Source organism: Eleutherodactylus coqui, chromosome 1 (assembly GCF_035609145.1).
Source record: "Eleutherodactylus coqui strain aEleCoq1 chromosome 1, aEleCoq1.hap1, whole genome shotgun sequence".
NCBI classification, from domain to species: Eukaryota; Metazoa; Chordata; class Amphibia; order Anura; family Eleutherodactylidae; genus Eleutherodactylus; species Eleutherodactylus coqui.
This window is the reverse complement of record NC_089837.1, coordinates 126,779,073-126,796,734: the sequence shown is the minus strand read 5'-3', so window position 1 is coordinate 126,796,734 and position 17,662 is coordinate 126,779,073. Positions and strand designations below refer to the sequence as shown.

Genomic DNA, 17,662 nt, shown 5'->3' with positions numbered 1-17,662 from the left:
GACAGAAGTAAAAAACATATGTTGTGATAAGCCCTGCCCCCTGAGATGTTGGCACTTTGCGGTAAATAAGTGGGTTTTGGGTTGTAGTTTGGACACTTGGTCTCTAAAAGGTTCACCATCACTGCTCTAGGGCAACCTGAGCCAATGATTTCTCTCTTTTAGCCTGGCTAGCGATCCGGGAAATTTGTCCTCTTATGTGCAAGCCGAACCCAAACAGGATTCCATCTAGGGGTTATATTAGCGTTGACGTAAAAAGCGAGTTGTTCGGATATTTTTGTAAAAGTAACGGGATTTTTTTAAAAGAGCTTCATTGGGTGAGAGTATTTACTCCATCATCCAAGAATCCCCCGCTGCAGAAGAAATGGTGGTGTCACCTGTGACAACAGAGACTAAGGTAATCCAATATTGGGTTTCCCTTTTATTAACCTGCCCTTACCCTTGGACGTGTCACCGATTACCCTCCAGGTGGGAGACGGTACAGCCACCATGACAAGGCCCAAAATCTACCCCGCTGTCTCCTAGGCCATGGCCCACTTCTCGGACGCTGCATCAGCAACAAGACACAAGGTAGTTATACTGCATCAGCAAGGTCTCTCCCAGGGACAGATTTCAAAGCAGATGGGGGTTTCAAGGTGTGCTGTGCAAGCTCTTTTGAAGGAGTAAGACGAAACACATAATGTTCATTACCGTAGACACAGTAGTCAACCATAGAAACTTAGTGCAGCAGATGAAAGACAGATCATGCTTTCTTCCTTTTGAAATCTGAAGATTTTCAGCAGCGATATTAGAACTGGCAGAAACCAGTGGGAATTAGATATACCCATCTTCTGTTTGGAGATATCTGGCCAGAAGTTGTCTTCATAGAAAAATTGTGACCAAAAAGCCATACCTTTGAGGCAGAAAGGAGGCCAAGTGACTAAACTATGCACAAAAGCATAGAAACTGAGGTGCAGAAAAATGGCAGCTTTTCATCTGGATTGATGAGTCAAAATTTGAAATATTTGGCTGTGAAAGAAGTTTGTTCACTGAAGGGCTGAAGAGTAGTATCAGTGTCTTCAGGCAACAGTGTAGCATGGTGGAGGTTCCTTGCAAGTTTGGGGTTGCATTTCAAATGGAGTTGTGGATTTGGTCAGGATTAATGGTGTCCTCAATGCTGAGGAACACAGACGGATACTTATCCATCATGCAATATCATAAGGAAGGCAACTGATTGGCTTCAAATTCATTCTGCAGCAGGAAAACGACCCAAAATATACAGCCAATGTCATTAAGTACTATCAGTGTAAAGAAGAAAAAGAGATTCCGGGAAACAATGATTTGACCCCCAAAGTACCCTGATCTCAACATTATCGAGTCTGTCTGGGATTACATGCAGAAACAGAAGGATGTGAACAAGCTACATCCACAGAAGATCTGTGGTTGGTTATCCAAGATGTTTGGAACAACCTCCCTGCCGAGTTCCTTCAAAAACTATGTGCAAGTGTAGCTAGAGGAATTGATGCTGTTTTGAAGGCAAAATGTGGTCAAACTAAATATTGATTTGATTTAGATTTCTCTTTTGTTCATTCACTTCTCATTTTGTTAGCTGAGAAAATAAACTTACTACTTCTATTTTTGAAAGGATTCTTCTCATCTACATCATTTTTTTCATACCAACCTAAAAATTCTGCACAGTACTGTATGCATGCACATATACATTATGTACAGTTTATACACACACATATATATATAAATAAATATATATATATATTTATATATATACACTCACACTTTAAGTAATTTGCACCTTAATTTATCACTCATATTAACCCTGTGCAGTTGAAAATCTATAACAATGTATCATTTGTAGAACAGGGAATATCTACTGGAAGTGACAAGGTTAATATGATCTGAGCTATTGTCAGGGGCTTAATCCGGCAGTATTATCAGCAGCACCCGCTCTGGGGTATGGAGTGACTGACAGATTACATGCTTCTTTATGAGTCATTCCCTTTTACACTGACCCTGTGTCCAGTGACAATGACTTCTGTTGGTAATGATAAATTTCATTCCTTGCTGCAGGTTAAAGGTCGGTTACCTATACTCTTTATATTTCCTGTTCTTGCCCTACCTTAAATTACCTGATACTTAAGACGGCAGTTTCTCTTCTTGCAATTGTACAGTATATGGTTTAGTAACATAGGATTTACTGTATTTGAACTATACTGTATGTAAAGGTATATGGAAGTGGAGGAAGACTTTACGTGTTATAGGTGATAGGTGTTGGACTTCCTCTGCTAAACTGACCTCTTTTTGCAGAGAAGTACCATTAGCAGCCTATGGAATTTTGGTAACCCTTCTCCACTATTAAAATGTCACATGTAGAAGATACCAAAAGAGCAACATAAAAGCAGTTAAAATAATGTAAATAATATCTGGTCTATATCACTGAAACAAACAGCATCATTCTGTACTTTGTTGCACTTAGTGAGTTATTGCCCACTTTTGGCTGCTTACTATAATAGAACCATTGGACCATCTGTCCAGTACTGACATTGTAGAAATGACTGTGGTCATCATTCGGTGTAACCAACCACGTAACTAGACAATAGTTTGCCAAAACTACCAAAGGATTACTTGTCAGTGTTCATTCACTATATAGAGGAGAACAGCAAATTACTGCATATTTCTATAGACTAAGGAAATGTTCTCACTTACCTGTAGGTCATTCCAGTCCTGCAGGCAACAGTATGTTCATAAGATAACTCACAGACTCTTAGGTACCAGTTCATCTCCAGCTCATAGAGGAGAGCAGTCTTCCCAGTCCTTGGCTGGACCTGTCCTGCTGCGCTGTGCCTCTTGCCTTTCCCATTTTCCGCCACACTTTTTGGAGCTTTGTTTCCCAAAGAAACGACAGAGTACTTCCTCAGTTTGGCGCTGTCATCCTGAATTTTACCCCCAACAGCTCCAGTACGTGCTGCCAGCATTGTGCCCTTTTTACCACCCAAACACTATGCCACTGTCATCAGAAATATTGTAGTTGTGTTTTCCCACTGCTTGGTCTTCCCTTCTAGGCTTTACGCAGGTCAAGGATAGGTAACTAGATCCCTCTAGATTCAGCTTAACCAATTCAGTTCTGAAGGGGCCAGCAATGCATTGCAAAGCCAATGCATTGCAGGCCCCTTCAGATGAAGAGGGGGTTAACAAAAGCAAAGACTTGAAAGTCCCCTTCTCTTATAACTGCTAAAAAGAGCAGTCCACCTGGCGCAGGTAAGCCGTACAAATCTGAGAGAAGCTGCAGCTCAGCTTGTCACTCATACAATCCCGTTCTGAAGAGTTTCACTTCTGCCTGGATCAATTTAGCTGGAAAAAAAATGCAATGAAGATTCCTTAATCTGGGGATTGTTCTACCACTGCTGTGCATGTGCTGTTGTGCCTTTGCTTTTGTATTTTGATAGAGTGAGAGCTGTCTTTACTTTGTAATCATGAGTGTACGCTAGAGTGGGATTAAATGTACTTAAATCATCAGTGATAAAAAAAAAAGAAGCCTGATCCGTTCCAACATCCTCTTTGTATATTGGAGTTTCAGTAGAATTAATGTTATTGGAATAGAAAGTAGAGTCAAGTACATAATGTACCATGACGGTCTGAGGTTTACAATACATACGTCTATTTTAACCTAAAACAGCACTCATGGTATTAAATTCTAATAAATACCTGGAAATATAAAATCCATTTATATGAAAAATTTCTAAATTCTCTTTTGTGTGACAGTTACTTTAGTTTACTACATAAGTGAAAACAACTAAAATTCATTGTTGGTTTGCTGATCTATCTAAACAACGGAATAATTTTTTTCTCTAATTTCCCCTAATAAAGCAAATATTAAACACTGTAAAACAAAGTGTCACGAAGTCACATATTAAATATCACAAAATAATGTTCATTGATATTGGCAGATCCAGACTGTGCTATTCTTCTGTAAAAAAAAAACGGAAATCTGACAGAATGCAAGCAAATACATGCCTATCCGTTTGCTTTAATTTTTTGAAACCCCATTGCAATCAAAAGAGAGGAAAACCCTGAACTGGGCTCTAACGCAGGTTTGAAAGCAGCCTTAAGCCGGGCTCATATGAATGGGTCAAATACTGTGAGCATATATCTGTAGCGGAAGACCTGCATATGACCACCGAAGTGAATTGCGTATGGTCGCGTATGTGTACGATTTTCGGCATGGATCCACAGTGTATGGACAGCGTATTGTCCACATGGAAGAGCGAACACAAGCAGGAGATGACATCAGAAAGCTACCCAACCCCCTGGAAATCCCCTTCTATTACTGGTATCCTCTGTAAAGAGGGGCCGGAATCAATACCCTCAGCAAGGCATCGATGGGCTGACTGAGATGATAGACAGCTCAGCCAACCTATCAGTGCTGCAACAGAAGAGAGATGTTTCTCCACCGGTGTAGTGGCCCACAACAATGGGGCCCCTCCATAATAGTGTGTTACATTTGTCCACTGTAATGTCAGTGTCTTCTATGTTGCATGACTGATGTGTATTGCATAGCTGCACCACTGAAAGAGTTAACTGTCTGGTATGTGAGATGTCTGTCTGGAAATGTATCGTTTTATGTCGAGTTGGTGGTCAACTGAGCATGCTTGATATATGTGTTTGCAAGGTGTGTGCAAGAGAGTTCTGTTCTGGGCTTGCAAGAGAGAGGAATGTTGGGAGTTCTGCAAGGGAGCCATACAGGCACCTTCAGCCCTGTGTGGCCCAGAATCAAAGAGGCTGAGAGATAACCAAAGTCTACCCTGGGCCGGCTTCACCCAGGAGATGTCAATGTCGCCCTTGGACACAGAGAGAGCGAGAGAATTAAGAGCCGCCATGCAGCGCACCTTTCCCTAAATGTGAGTGTTGACCAGCAGAGAGTTGAAGAGTGTTGCCGGGATCAGTACCCACAGATAACAGAATTGTGGTTTCTTCTGTCCAGCCGTGAATCCTCCCTGTCACACCGTCTTGAGTTATGCACTGGCGTGTATTCTTGGATTGTAATCAAGTTGTTTCAAGTGAACGACCTTCACCGACCATTCCCGGTTTAGCTCAGAAAGTTAAATCCCTGTGTGCGGACTCTTTTTTTATCAACAACTGGATTCACCACAGAAGATGGAACGATGGCGTCATGCATGACACAAGGGACTAAATTAATCTATCATTGGGTTCCCTTATTTAATAGCCTGTCTTCGGCCCCATGGATGTGTCACCAATTAGCCTCCAGGTGGGAGGAGGTAGAGCCACTGTGACAAGGCCCAAACTCTACTCTGCTGTCTCCTAGGCTGGGGCCAACTCCTCAGATGCTGCACGGGCATCCCATAATCCAGCGCTGACGCCTTGATGCAGACCCGAGCATGCGTCCAATCCCAGTCGGCACCAGTCGCACCATGACAAGTATATTGTAGAAATAGCATATCAGTCCAAAATACAATGTTATTACAAAATTTATAGCCATAACGTTTGTACATATGAATTTTCTCTATTCAGTTGTGCTCAGTCTTCTGCTGATCTTGTTGAATTCCACATCGTATTGCAGTTCTGTGCTGGAAAGAAGTGCTGGATTTTTAGATTTTCAGTGAAATTTCACTGTATGAATAAAGACTATAATTCTACCCAGCATTTTACTGCAGAAAGTGGAAAAGATAAATAATTTAATAACAATGCTGTCATATTAGCTAGTCATGTGACAGACGCAGGTTCGAATACTACACGTTCCTGTTACAAGATACTTACATTGATTTTTTTCTAACAAAATATTTTTTCTTCTCTAAGATTGGCGGCAGATACAATAAGGATGCATTCCCATCTGCATTGAAAGGTCTGATTGGATGTTTCGTCGCAGCTGTGGTACAAAATGCATGCAAGACTTTTTCGCCTGGTAAAATGCCGGTCAGCTGAACAGAAACTGAACGGACCCCATTATAGTCAACGGGGTCCATTTGATACTGTTCGGTTCCGGCATAAGATGGTTCCATTCAGCCAGGGGATTCTCCCTTTCATGCTCCCATAATGGAGCAGGAAAACGGAACCCTAGAATGCAGATGTGAAAGTAGCCTAACTAGTACTGACAAGGAAAATGCTATCTGTCTTCCTCCTAATGAGGTAACATCATCTGAGCTATGAAAAATGTACAAGTTGGACATAGGAGATAGTTTCTTTGCAGAAAACCAAGATCTCTTAAAACATTTATGATTGAGCTGTCCATAGACTTGTGTTTTATACCAAATTACCTTAGTTTCACTAGGAAGGGCAAGTTCTAGTGTGTGCATCTGTGTGTACATAGAGACTGCTTGCTATTTATTAATACTACTATTAAAGGGATATTCTGGACAATTATAATCGATTACCTATCTTCAGCATGGGTATCAATAGTTGATTCATCGCTTGGCATCCCTGCTGATTGTTTGGCGCACTTTCAATGGAAGTGATGCCTTCTATTACACTTCTGGATACTCATTGCAGTCAGAGACGGGAGTGTAATAGAAGGCATCACTCTCACTGACAGTGGGCTGGATGATCAGCTGATTGCTGGGGATTCCAAGTGGTGGACCCCACCAATCAACTACTGATGACCTGTCCTGAGCTGTTTCCTGGAGCTTCCACTACCAGGACATCCTCTGATCACCTTGTCAGGGGACAACTTCTTTCACTCCTCAATGACTGCCAATACACTTTTCTACAGCCATGTTTTTATATCACTATTTATAACATATAAGCCCTGCATGGGTTTCCTTTGTCAGGTAGAGTGAATTTTTGGGTGTTTAATGGCACCACTAAATCAGACTCCATAAAAACAATTATGAACCATTTAATACAGACCCCAGACTCTCTCTCGATGTTTCTCTCTCTCTCTCTCTCTCTCTCTCTCTCTCTCTCATCGCTTCACTCTCTCTCGACGTTTCTCTCTCTCTCTCTCGCCGCTTCTCTCTCCCTCTCCCCTCACCCCTCCCATTGCAAGCAATGGGAGAGCTCTGTGATCCTTTGTCACAGCTGTGGAGAGAGACAGAGAAGTGTCAAGAGAGTGACAAGCAGCAAAAGAGGGAGAGAAGGAGAAGCAGCGAGAAAGAGAAGGGTTGAGAGAGAGAGAAGTGGCGAGAGGGAGAGAAGCGGCAAGAGAGAGAGAGAAATTGCGAGAGGGAGAGAAGCGGGAAGAGAGAGAGAAATAAGCAGCAAGAGAGAGAGAGAGAAAGAAGTGTCGAGAGAGAGAAGCAGTGAGAGAGAGAGAGAGAAGCGGAGAGATATCTGTTTCAAATACATATTGACACTCTGAATAATCACCTAACCAAGCAGAATTAGAAGTTCACAACAACCATTTTTCCAAACTTTTTAAATTTTACTTTCGCACAGCGAACATTAGGTCAATCTAGTATTTTTAATTAGTCTGTGGTTGTCGATATGTGCTGTTAATAAAATGGGTTACTATTTTTGGTATTTCTGAATTCTTTTTCTATTAGGCTGGGCTCACACAACCATATTGGAATTGCATATTTCCCAGGCTCTGTACGCTCATGTGATACGCTGCAGCTCGCAGCCAATCAATTACATTGACTTACACAGTTCCACTCACATTAGCATGTCCGATTTGCATAATCTGCAAGCTCAAAATAGAAAGCAGCATGTTCTATTTTGCAGTGTATATACGCAATATAGAGCCCATTATTCTCTATTGTCTCAATTACATTACTGGAATATAAACAAGAAAAAACAGGTGTACTGTGCATGACCGCCTGCATGAGTACGCAGTCATGCACAGTACACTTTCGCGGCTGTATGCAGGGTCAGAGCTGTCTTCACAGCTGTAAAACGCTATGGGAGTTCTGCGGCATTTTACGCTTACGGCCGTGTGAGCCCAGCCTTATATAGTTTAAATGAGCCCTCTTGTTCCCACACATATATACTTTTTGTCTGGGCTACAAGAAGAATGCACAAACTAAAAGGCATACTCATATAAATGTATATTTTATTCTATTGTACAGTTATTCATTTCAGCAGTGACCAAGGCTGCGGTTTCCAATCCATGTCCGGTACGGCCGTGTTGTGGCTTTAAAAAAGAAAAAAAAAGAGATTTTGTGATGGAGCGGATAAAAACCCAGATGTTTAATCCCACACTTTACTGTGTCCGTTATGTTTCTGTTATGTGTACGGATTAATAAAAAAAAAATCTTGCTGTCAGACTAGTCAGCAATATACTGCATGAAACAGACTGTGACTAGAAAGCCATGAGCCACACTGCAAAAAGAGCTGATACAAAAAATCTGATAATAAAGATGTTGATGTAAACAAGATCATTGTTTCAATACAAAAAGTGACAGTTTTGCATTAAGGCAAGGCCAAAAAGCAGTACATAGAGTACCTATAGCTTCATATTATAGAGCTGTAAGCAGAGGCGTAACTTGAAGCTTCTGGGCCCCAATGCAAAATCTGTAATGGGGCCCCCCAAATACCGTGTTTCCCAGAAAATAAGACCTACCCTGATAATAAGCCCAACATGTGTTTCCCTTGAAGTATAAGCCCTCCCACGAAAATAAGCCCTAGCTACACAGCATGAAAATAAAACACACACACAATACTCACCTAGTAGCCGGTGTTCGGGTCACTCGCGCTGGGCTGGGGCGCTGCTGCAGGCTTCCTTATAGTCTTGAACTGCAACAAAGCATTTTTTCATGGTAGTGGGGCTTGAATACCCCGCCTCCAGCAAGCGGTTGCTCTGATTGGTTCATCGAGTGCCACGTCAGCCAATTAGAGCCAGTACTCGATTAATTAATCACAGCCATTCAATGATGTCATTCAATGAAAGGCTGTGATTGGTAAACTGAGAGCCAGCTTTGATTGGCTGATGCAGCGCTCGATGAACCAACCAGAGCAACCGCTTGCTGGAGGCAGGGTATTCAAGCCCCACTACCAGGAAGAAATGCGCTCTTAGGGCGCCTACCCACTTGCGTTGCCGATTTTCTCGCGCGAAAAACGCGGCATTTTCGCGCGTTTTTTGCGCGGTTTCTGCGGCATTTTTTGCAGCCCTCCATTGACAATCATGGGTGCATTAAGAGAAAAATAAGGAGACATATGCAACTGATAGTTCCTATGTGAAAAAACCCCACGAAACGGGGAAAAAACCCCAGATGGACAAGAACACATTCTATACTAATTGCTCTTGAGAAAAAACGCAAAACATCACAGGAAAAAAAAAACGCAAGTGGGTAGGCACCCTAAGGCCTTAGTCATGAATGAATTCATGAATGGGTATGAGTGAGTCCTGCCTCTGATTGGCTCAGGCTGAGCCAATCAGGGGGCAGGTCTGACTCACACCCCCTTCACACCCACTGCAGGCCGGCCGCGCTGAACTCCGGCTGCCGGGACAAGGTAAGTATATTTTTTTTTTTTATTTTAACACTTTTCTGGATGAATTGCAGGGAAGGGCTTATATATTTAAGCCCTTCCCGACAATTCATCCCACACTCGCCCACAGTGCATTGCTTTCAATGGAGCCGGCTGTATTGCCGACTCCATTGAATGCAATGCGCTGGACAGCTCCGGCCCGTTTCTAATGAAACGCGGCTAGGAGCAGATTTTCGGGCGATTTTCGGGCACCGGTCACGTGATTTGGGGATGCGCATCAGTCATGCGATCCGCAAATCGCGTGAAAAAACGCCCGTCTGACTAAGGCCTTAGCATTCAGGACTACAAAGAAGCCTGCAGCAGTGCCGGAGACCAGCGCGAAGGGCCCGAATTTTCGGCTGCTCGTGAGTATTATAAAACACCTCCTGAAAATAAGACAATGTGCCTCTTTTCGTATTACAATTGCATTCTCTGCATCCCCTATAGTTATGTTCACAGGTTGTAAGCACTCCATGGGAGGTCATGTAGAGGGAGCTCCATGTGGCACCACATGTCAGAAGGAAAGGGGGAAAATGCCTTCATAATACGTTATCTTCTATTAGTTCCATTAGTTATTAATCTTCCTCTATGTACAGTATTTCACAAACTAAGGCCGGTTGCACATGACCGTTTTTCAATTGCGGAATCCGCGAATGTCACCCGCGCATTTAAAATGCATGTATTTTTGTGCAGTATAGGCACGGACGGCTTCCATTGAAGTCAATGGAAGCCGACCCCATGTACTAATTCATTAAAACGCTCAAGAACACTTATATGCAACACTAGGGATACTAAGGCCACTCTCACACACACAGCTTTTTACCGCGATAAGTGTGGGTCCCCAAGCAAGAGTTTGTAACGCCATGATTTTCGAGCACAGTGTTGAGGTGCATTAAAAAGCGCTGTCAATACATTGAAAAATGGGGTCAAAAATGCAAATAGAATTCTGACAGCGGCATTTAAATCCCACTGTCCAATGTCCTGGGTCCCATACGGCCCCCCGCAAGAAGATCGCAGGGAGCCATGTGGGTGTCATCACAGCCGGGGGCCTTCTGTAAGGCCCCAGGGCTGTCATTGCAGAATGCCTATCAAGCCATGCCTGTGGGGTGACTTGATAGAATCCTATAGCATTACATCATACTGGGCCGTCTGGGGACTAAGAAAATAAGTTTTAAAAAAGTAATAGAGTTTTACTAATTATTTTAAAAAACCTAATTAAAATTTTACAAAAAAACCTTTGCACTATTTATAATAAAATATAAATAATAAAACTAAAACACATTTTTTGTATCGCTGCGTCTGTAACAGTCCGATATATCTAAGTAACGCATTATTCACCCCGCACGAATAACGTCGTCAGAAACAAAATGAACAAGAATACCAGAAATGCGCTTTTTTGGTCACCCTGTCTCTCAGAAAAAAAATGCAATTAAAAGTGCTTAAAAAGTCACATGTATTCAAAAAATGGTACCAACGCCAACTACAGGATGACCCGCCAAAAAAAGAACCCTCGCTCAAGTATGAAAAATAGAAGTAAGAAAAATAAAAATAGCTATTGCATGCAGAAGATAGAACAACAAAATACAAAAAAAACCCAAAACATATGTTTGGTATCAGAGTAATAGTACTGACTCACAGAATAAAGTTATCATGTCATTTTTGTTGTCATTTGTGCGCTGTAGAAACAAGAGGCACCAAAAGATGGCAAAATTTCTTCTTTTTTCAATTACTTTCCACTACGATTTTTTTCCCAACTTTTGAAGGACATTATATGATACATTAAATAGCACAATTGAAAAATACAACTTGTCCCGCAAAAAAACAAGCCCTCATACAGCGACGTCGATAGTTAAATAAAGGAGTTCCAATTTTTTACAAGGGGGAGAAAATAACAAAAATGCTTGGTCGTTAAGGGGTTAATGTTGCTGTTTTGCAGTTGAACTCTTTGTGATGCATTGCAGAGAAGATGCGTTTACTAAACAATGCTTTCTCTCTTTATGCACAGGGCTAGTGATAATTTGGAAAGCCCCAACCCACCGCAGGACGATACAAGTGATGCTTCCATTCCATCGGTTCCATCACCAGAGCCAGAACAGCTGAATTTGGAGGAGAAGAGTGCAGCAGGCGCCAGCAGCCAGGCCTCAACTTCAGTAGCCGTCGTTCTGGCGTGAAGAAGAGGAAGACCCGCAGCAGCTGGAGCACTAACCTGGCAAGAACAGATGCAGCAGGAGGTGCTGTTGATTCTTTAAAAGACAGAATAAACCTCAAGACTCGGCTCAACTGTCTGGGCATCATGGGCCAGTGTCCTGAGAACCATGACAGTAAGACTGAGAATGTCCATGCAAGGATACATACATTTCCTACTAGAAATGTCCTGTTCACCAAATGCGCCATACGAACTGCATTTTTGCATGGGGCAATTCAGACTGAGACACACACAGCGGTTACTGGCTACCATGCAGCCTCGGCTCACACCTCTCTCTCGCCCCTCTGCCACCAACATCCTCACCTCAGCAATACCACCACATCAGGACTACTGAACAGTACTGCTTGTAGTTAAAAAATCCGGAACATCCAGAGCCCCGATGCAGATAGGGAACTGCGCCGCTGCTTCAAACCCGGCAGCGATCTCCAGCCATTGCTTCTCGGTGGGCACCCGTATCAGGGTTCCCTTGAGGCACTCCCAATGATGCAGCAGGTCCTCCTGACGATCCTGGCAATAGTGCAGTGCTCCAATAAAAACTCAAAATATAAGGAAGCGAACATGTTTCCGGTGCCCAGGAATATGTAACGACAACACAGATAATATGTTAGAAATTGCAAAAAAAAAAAAAGGAAAAAAACATTCTAGGCAACAAATGATAAAAGAAAAATGCAGAAACTAATATTTAAGACATTCCAAAGGAGCAAAGGATGGCAATTAATATACAGACCACACAAACCACAGAAGGCCACAGAGCTCCCATAGCTGAGCCCATGTAGTTAAGCATCCAATAGCTGATCCCACGCAGCGTAACATGCATAGATGAGCCCACGCAACGTAGCATGCATAGCTGAGCCCACGCAGCGCAGCATGCATAGCTGAGCCCACGCAGCGCAGCATGCATAGCTGAGCCCACGCAGCGCAGCATGCATAGCTGAGCCCACGCAGCGCAGCATGCATAGCTGAGCCCACGCAGCGCAGCATGCATAGCTGAGCCCACGCAGCGCAGCATGCATAGCTGAGCCCACGCAGCGCAGCATGCATAGCTGAGCCCACGCAGCGCAGCATGCATAGCTGAGCCCACGCAGCGTAGCATGCATAGCTGAGCCCACGCAGCGTAGCATGCATAGCTGAGCCCACGCAGCGTAGCATGCATCGCTGAGCCCACGCAGCGCAGCATGCATCGCTGAGCCCACGCAGCGCAGCATGCATAGCTGAGCCCACGCAGCGCAGCATGCATAGCTGAGCCCACGCAGCGCAGCATGCATAGCTGAGCCCACGCAGCGCAGCATGCATAGCTGAGCCCACGCAGCGCAGCATGCATAGCTGAGCCCACACAGCGCAGCATGCGTAGCTGAGCCCACACAGCGTAGCATACGTAGCTGAGCCCACACAGCGTAGCATGCATAGCTGAGCCCACGCAGCGTAGCATGCATAGATGATCCCACGCAGCGCAGCATGCATAGCTGAGCCCACGCAGCGCAGCATGCATAGCTGAGCCCACGCAGCGCAGCATGCATAGCTGAGCCCACGCAGCGCAGCATGCATAGCTGAGCCCACGCAGCGCAGCATGCATAGCTGAGCCCACGCAGCGTAGCATGAATAGATGAGCCCACGCAGCGTAGCATACGTAGCTGAGCCCACGCAGCGCAGCATGCATAGCTGAGCCCACGCAGCATAGCATGCATAGCTGAGCCCACGCAGCATAGCATGCATAGCTGAGCCCACGCAGCGCAGCATGCATAGCTGAGCCCACGCAGCGCAGCATGCATAGCTGAGCCCACGCAGCGCAGCATGCATAGCTGAGCCCACGCAGCGCAGCATGCATAGCTGAGCCCACGCAGCGCAGCATGCATAGCTGAGCCCACGCAGCGCAGCATGCATAGCTGAGCCCACGCAGCGCAGCATGCATAGCTGAGCCCACGCAGCGCAGCATGCATAGCTGAGCCCACGCAGCGCAGCATGCATAGCTGAGCCCACGCAGCGTAGCATGCATAGATGAGCCCACGCAGCGTAGCATGCATAGATGAGCCCACGCAGCGCAGCATGCATAGATGAGCCCACGCAGCGCAGCATGCATAGATGAGCCCACGCAGCGCAGCATGCATAGATGAGCCCACGCAGCGCAGCATGCATAGATGAGCCCACTCATTCTAAGGAAAAAAATTATAGGACAACACAGAATACAAATAAAAAGACATTCCAAAAGAACAAAGGGAACAATGGGAAAAAGGATTTTAGGGCAAAAAAACATAGTTTAGAAGCTTTATCTTACCGCAGGGTGACTAGCAGATGCTCCTCAGGGGTGATGCACTGCTACATGTTGTTTTGGTACGTGAAATGGGGCTGCAGCAGCTCCAGTAGCTTGTCAAAACTTGCAACAGTCAACCCGCATTAAGAAAAAAACTTCTCTTCATGTCTGTGCAAGTCCTCGTACAGACAAGCAAGGTTATCCTTTTGTGGATGCTGAAGCAATATAGGGTGAAACTAAAACCTCCTCTTTCTCTTCTGTATGGGTTTCCCCTCCTCCTCCAATGTTGCTAGCTGGGGACACGAAAAAGTTGCTGTAAAGCAGCCAGGACATCAGAGCATTTTGGCTGGCTCTTGGCAAAGTCATCTTGCTCTCTCCACTGCAGAAAAGCAATGTAAAATGGCGTCCAGGGTTTGTCCAGAGGGTGGAGTAAATTTTAGGGGTTTGACTACTTTTTCATTGTTTTTGCATTTTTTTCCACGCGAATGATGCGCAGTGTATCCGCATAAATCCGCGCAGAAAAATTACTTCATCCACGACCTCCTGCAAGCACTTAAAACATTTTCGCAGGTCTCCCACTGCGGAAATCCGCATGCAGAATCCGACCTGCCCGTGGACATTAGGCCTTAGTTGTACAGATTATGGTGCAGAATTCCGGAACGGCATATTCCACAACATTGTTGCTAAATATTTTGTCCCACGTGAAAGGATCCAAAAGGGGTTATCAAACCTTTTAAAATTGATGGCCTATCCTCAGGATAGACAATCAGTACCTGACTGGTGGAGGTCCCACTGGTCAGCTGAATGGGCTGTGGTGCTGGAGCAAGAGCTGCGGCCTCTTCAGTGGCCGCAGCAACAGACCTGTTAGTACTCAGAATCCCGTACTACTTATAGGGGCTGTTCCGAGTACTGCAGGTGTCTTCCATTGAAGTGAATGGGACAAGCCTCAGAACAGTGCCTATAAATAATACGGCATTCTGGGTATGAAGTGGTTCTTGCTCAGATATAAACACTTAAGAGGCTGCTGTGCTTACAGGAATGCTGTAGCCCCTTGAACCAAATAATTGGCGGGGATCTTGAGTAACGAACCTCGCTTATCCTGAGACTAGCACATTACTTTTAAAAGGTTAGATAACCCCTTTAAGCATAGTATGACAATTTCTAATGCTAGCACACATGGCAGAATATTCCACAGCTACGTCTGTGTGAATCTGGCCTAGCCAGTTGGCTGCATGGTACCACCAGTGCCCGAGCCGTAGTAGATTTTATTTTATTACTTTTTCTGCTAGCAGTTTTTGTTTCTCCCTTGGACAATTGATTTAGGGTGAACTCACGCATGGCAAAACTGCTGAATAAATTTTTTGTGACTATCCCATATATCTGAATCGGACTCAAAGAAATCTATGTGCTTGCCACCAATGAATGGAATTGATTTTCTGCCACAGAAATTGAGTGAGCTGCTGGAAGCTGTAAATCACTTTCTATGTATAGGACTTGAGCGATAGTGTCCGGTACAGTATACACAGTGCACCAGAAAAATTACATGGAGCCGCCTTCACTTTGTGTCTAAAGGAGCTACTCATATTGGCACAGGTAAGGGGCAGTACAGAACATGTAGTACCCCAGTTTACTGTCGAGAGGCACTACTAGACAGTCAGGCCTAAGTTACACGGGCGTTTTTTTCCCGCGATTTGCGGATCGCATAACGGATGCGCATCCGCAAATTGCGTGACCGGGGCCGATGATTCGCTGAAAAATCTGCACCTGGCAGCGTTTTCAGCTAAACGGCCCAGCTCTGCCCAATATCCTCTGCCACAGCTGTGCCACAGCTGTGGCAGAGGAGAACGATGTTCACCCATTGAATTCGCCCATTGAGGGCTGTGACCAATCAGAGGCAGCCCATTCAGCAGCCGGGGATTTAAAATCTGAATACTACAGAGTGCAGTTCAGGAGAACTGCCGGCCAGACACGGCTGAACTCCGGCTGCAGGAAAAAGGTGAGTACACTTTTTTTCTTATTTTTACACATTTTCAGGATGGTTTTCAGGGAATGGCTTATATTTTAGGCCCTTCCCCGAAAATTCATCCAGCGTTGCCGGCAGCCCATTGCTTTCAATGGAGCCGGCTGTATTGTCGGCTCCATTGAATTCAATGGACGAACAACGTTCTCCTCTGCCACAGCTGTTACAGAGGAGAATGATCTTTGTAGTATATGTTCTCAATGGGGTCGGCGCTGCTGCCGGCCCCATTGAGCGCATATATAGAACACAACGATTCGTAGAACGCAGATAGGCGCATTCTGCGAATCGTTGTGTCCTATAATTGATCGCACATCCGCATAAAAAACGGACATGTGCCTGCTTCCATTGGGATGTATTGGATCTATAGATCTGCAGATCGCAAGCGCGTCTGCAGATCGGACCAATAAACGCCCGTGTGACTGAGCCCTCAATGTCCATGCTGAATGGCTGCATTGTCAAGAAAAGTGCAATCTGGTTTCAAGTTACAATGGTCCAGGAAAACCCATTGCATACTGAAAATATTTCTTGTGTCAGTTTGAGCTTGACTGTGCATTTCGTCTTCTTTGACCCTGATGGTTATGTGAGGTGTTGGTGTACACCTGGGGGCAATTAGGGAGGGTTTTTAGTTCCTTCCTTCTGTTGTGGAGTGAGGACCTTTCTGGATGTGGTTCTTTCTGTGGCTCTTCAGAGATTTATTACTGAGATTTGTTCTTTGAGGTTTTGGTTTTCTCTAATGATGTTTTTTCCTTTGTAATTTATAAGGGTTATTGAGTGGCACAGGCAGGAGGGTGGAGGCGTCCTTATCAGGGCGGGCCATCTACGAGTAGATTTATTTTCTCCTTATACTGCAGCAGGTTTCTGGTAGTGTGGTGTGAACATTGCCAGAGAGTATATATTTTCGTTTGCAGCTATTGCAGACGTCACAATTTTGTATCCTCAGACTATTGTAACTTTGTAACATTGTAACTAAATTATGTTGCTGAATAAATAGCCTTAGAATAAAAAGATATTATCTGAATAATCTACCGCTTACATAATCACTTTACCAACTACATCAAAAACCAGCATCCCCACAGTAAAGCTGGGTGGTAGTAGCATCATGATGTGGGGACAGCATTATACTGTACATATTAAAACACTGCATATATGTAGTAATATAAGTGTAGGAATAATGAAGATTGATACTGCAATGGGAGTTCTCGATGCTGGTACCATGTATCTAGAAAGACTAGAGGATGGAGCAGTATGTGCAGATGTTGTAGGCTATTGCTGTAAAAGTATGAGCAACAGAGACTAAAACAAGGAAATTTACTAAAGAGTTGTGGTCTTATCCCAGAGTAACATGCATCAAATTTATTAACATGTCAGATCCTTGGGTCAGCGGGGCTGGCTGCATGACTTTGCAGCTGTGACCCTGCTTACTCTATTGCATCTCGTCTTCTGTCTCTACCTCCCATCTTATCACGTTCCTGAACTCTATTAAATTTGATTCCTGAATCTGACAAGTGGGTGGTCTCACTGCTCCCTGTCAATGGATGATGTCAGATTTGATTAACAGTGAGCAGTGGAGACTGCCCACTTGACAGATTCAAAGTGGTGGGAGCCAGATTGAATGGTGGTCGATATAAGAGACAAAAAATAAGCTACAATAGAGTTAGCAGGGATGCAGCTGCAAAGCTATACAGCCGGCCCAGCTGACTGAAGGCCTATGCAGGTCCTCTTTAATTTGAGCACTTGGTGATGCCTCCCTGTTGTTCTCATTAAGAGGAAACTAGTAAAT

At 44.4% G+C, this 17,662-nt stretch overlaps 1 protein-coding gene across 2 annotated transcripts in view; it reads right to left on the bottom strand.

Annotated features, from left to right (window-relative positions):
- KCNAB1 (potassium voltage-gated channel subfamily A regulatory beta subunit 1) overlaps positions 1-2,966 on the bottom strand; it is a 357,780-nt gene extending 354,814 nt beyond the window's left edge. For both annotated transcript variants that reach the window (XM_066589806.1, XM_066589828.1), the window contains exon 1: positions 2,698-2,966. In XM_066589806.1, the coding sequence (XP_066445903.1) occupies positions 2,698-2,966 (269 nt within the window). The remainder of the gene's footprint in view (positions 1-2,697) is intronic.
- Between the last annotated feature and the right edge of the window lie 14,696 nt (positions 2,967-17,662).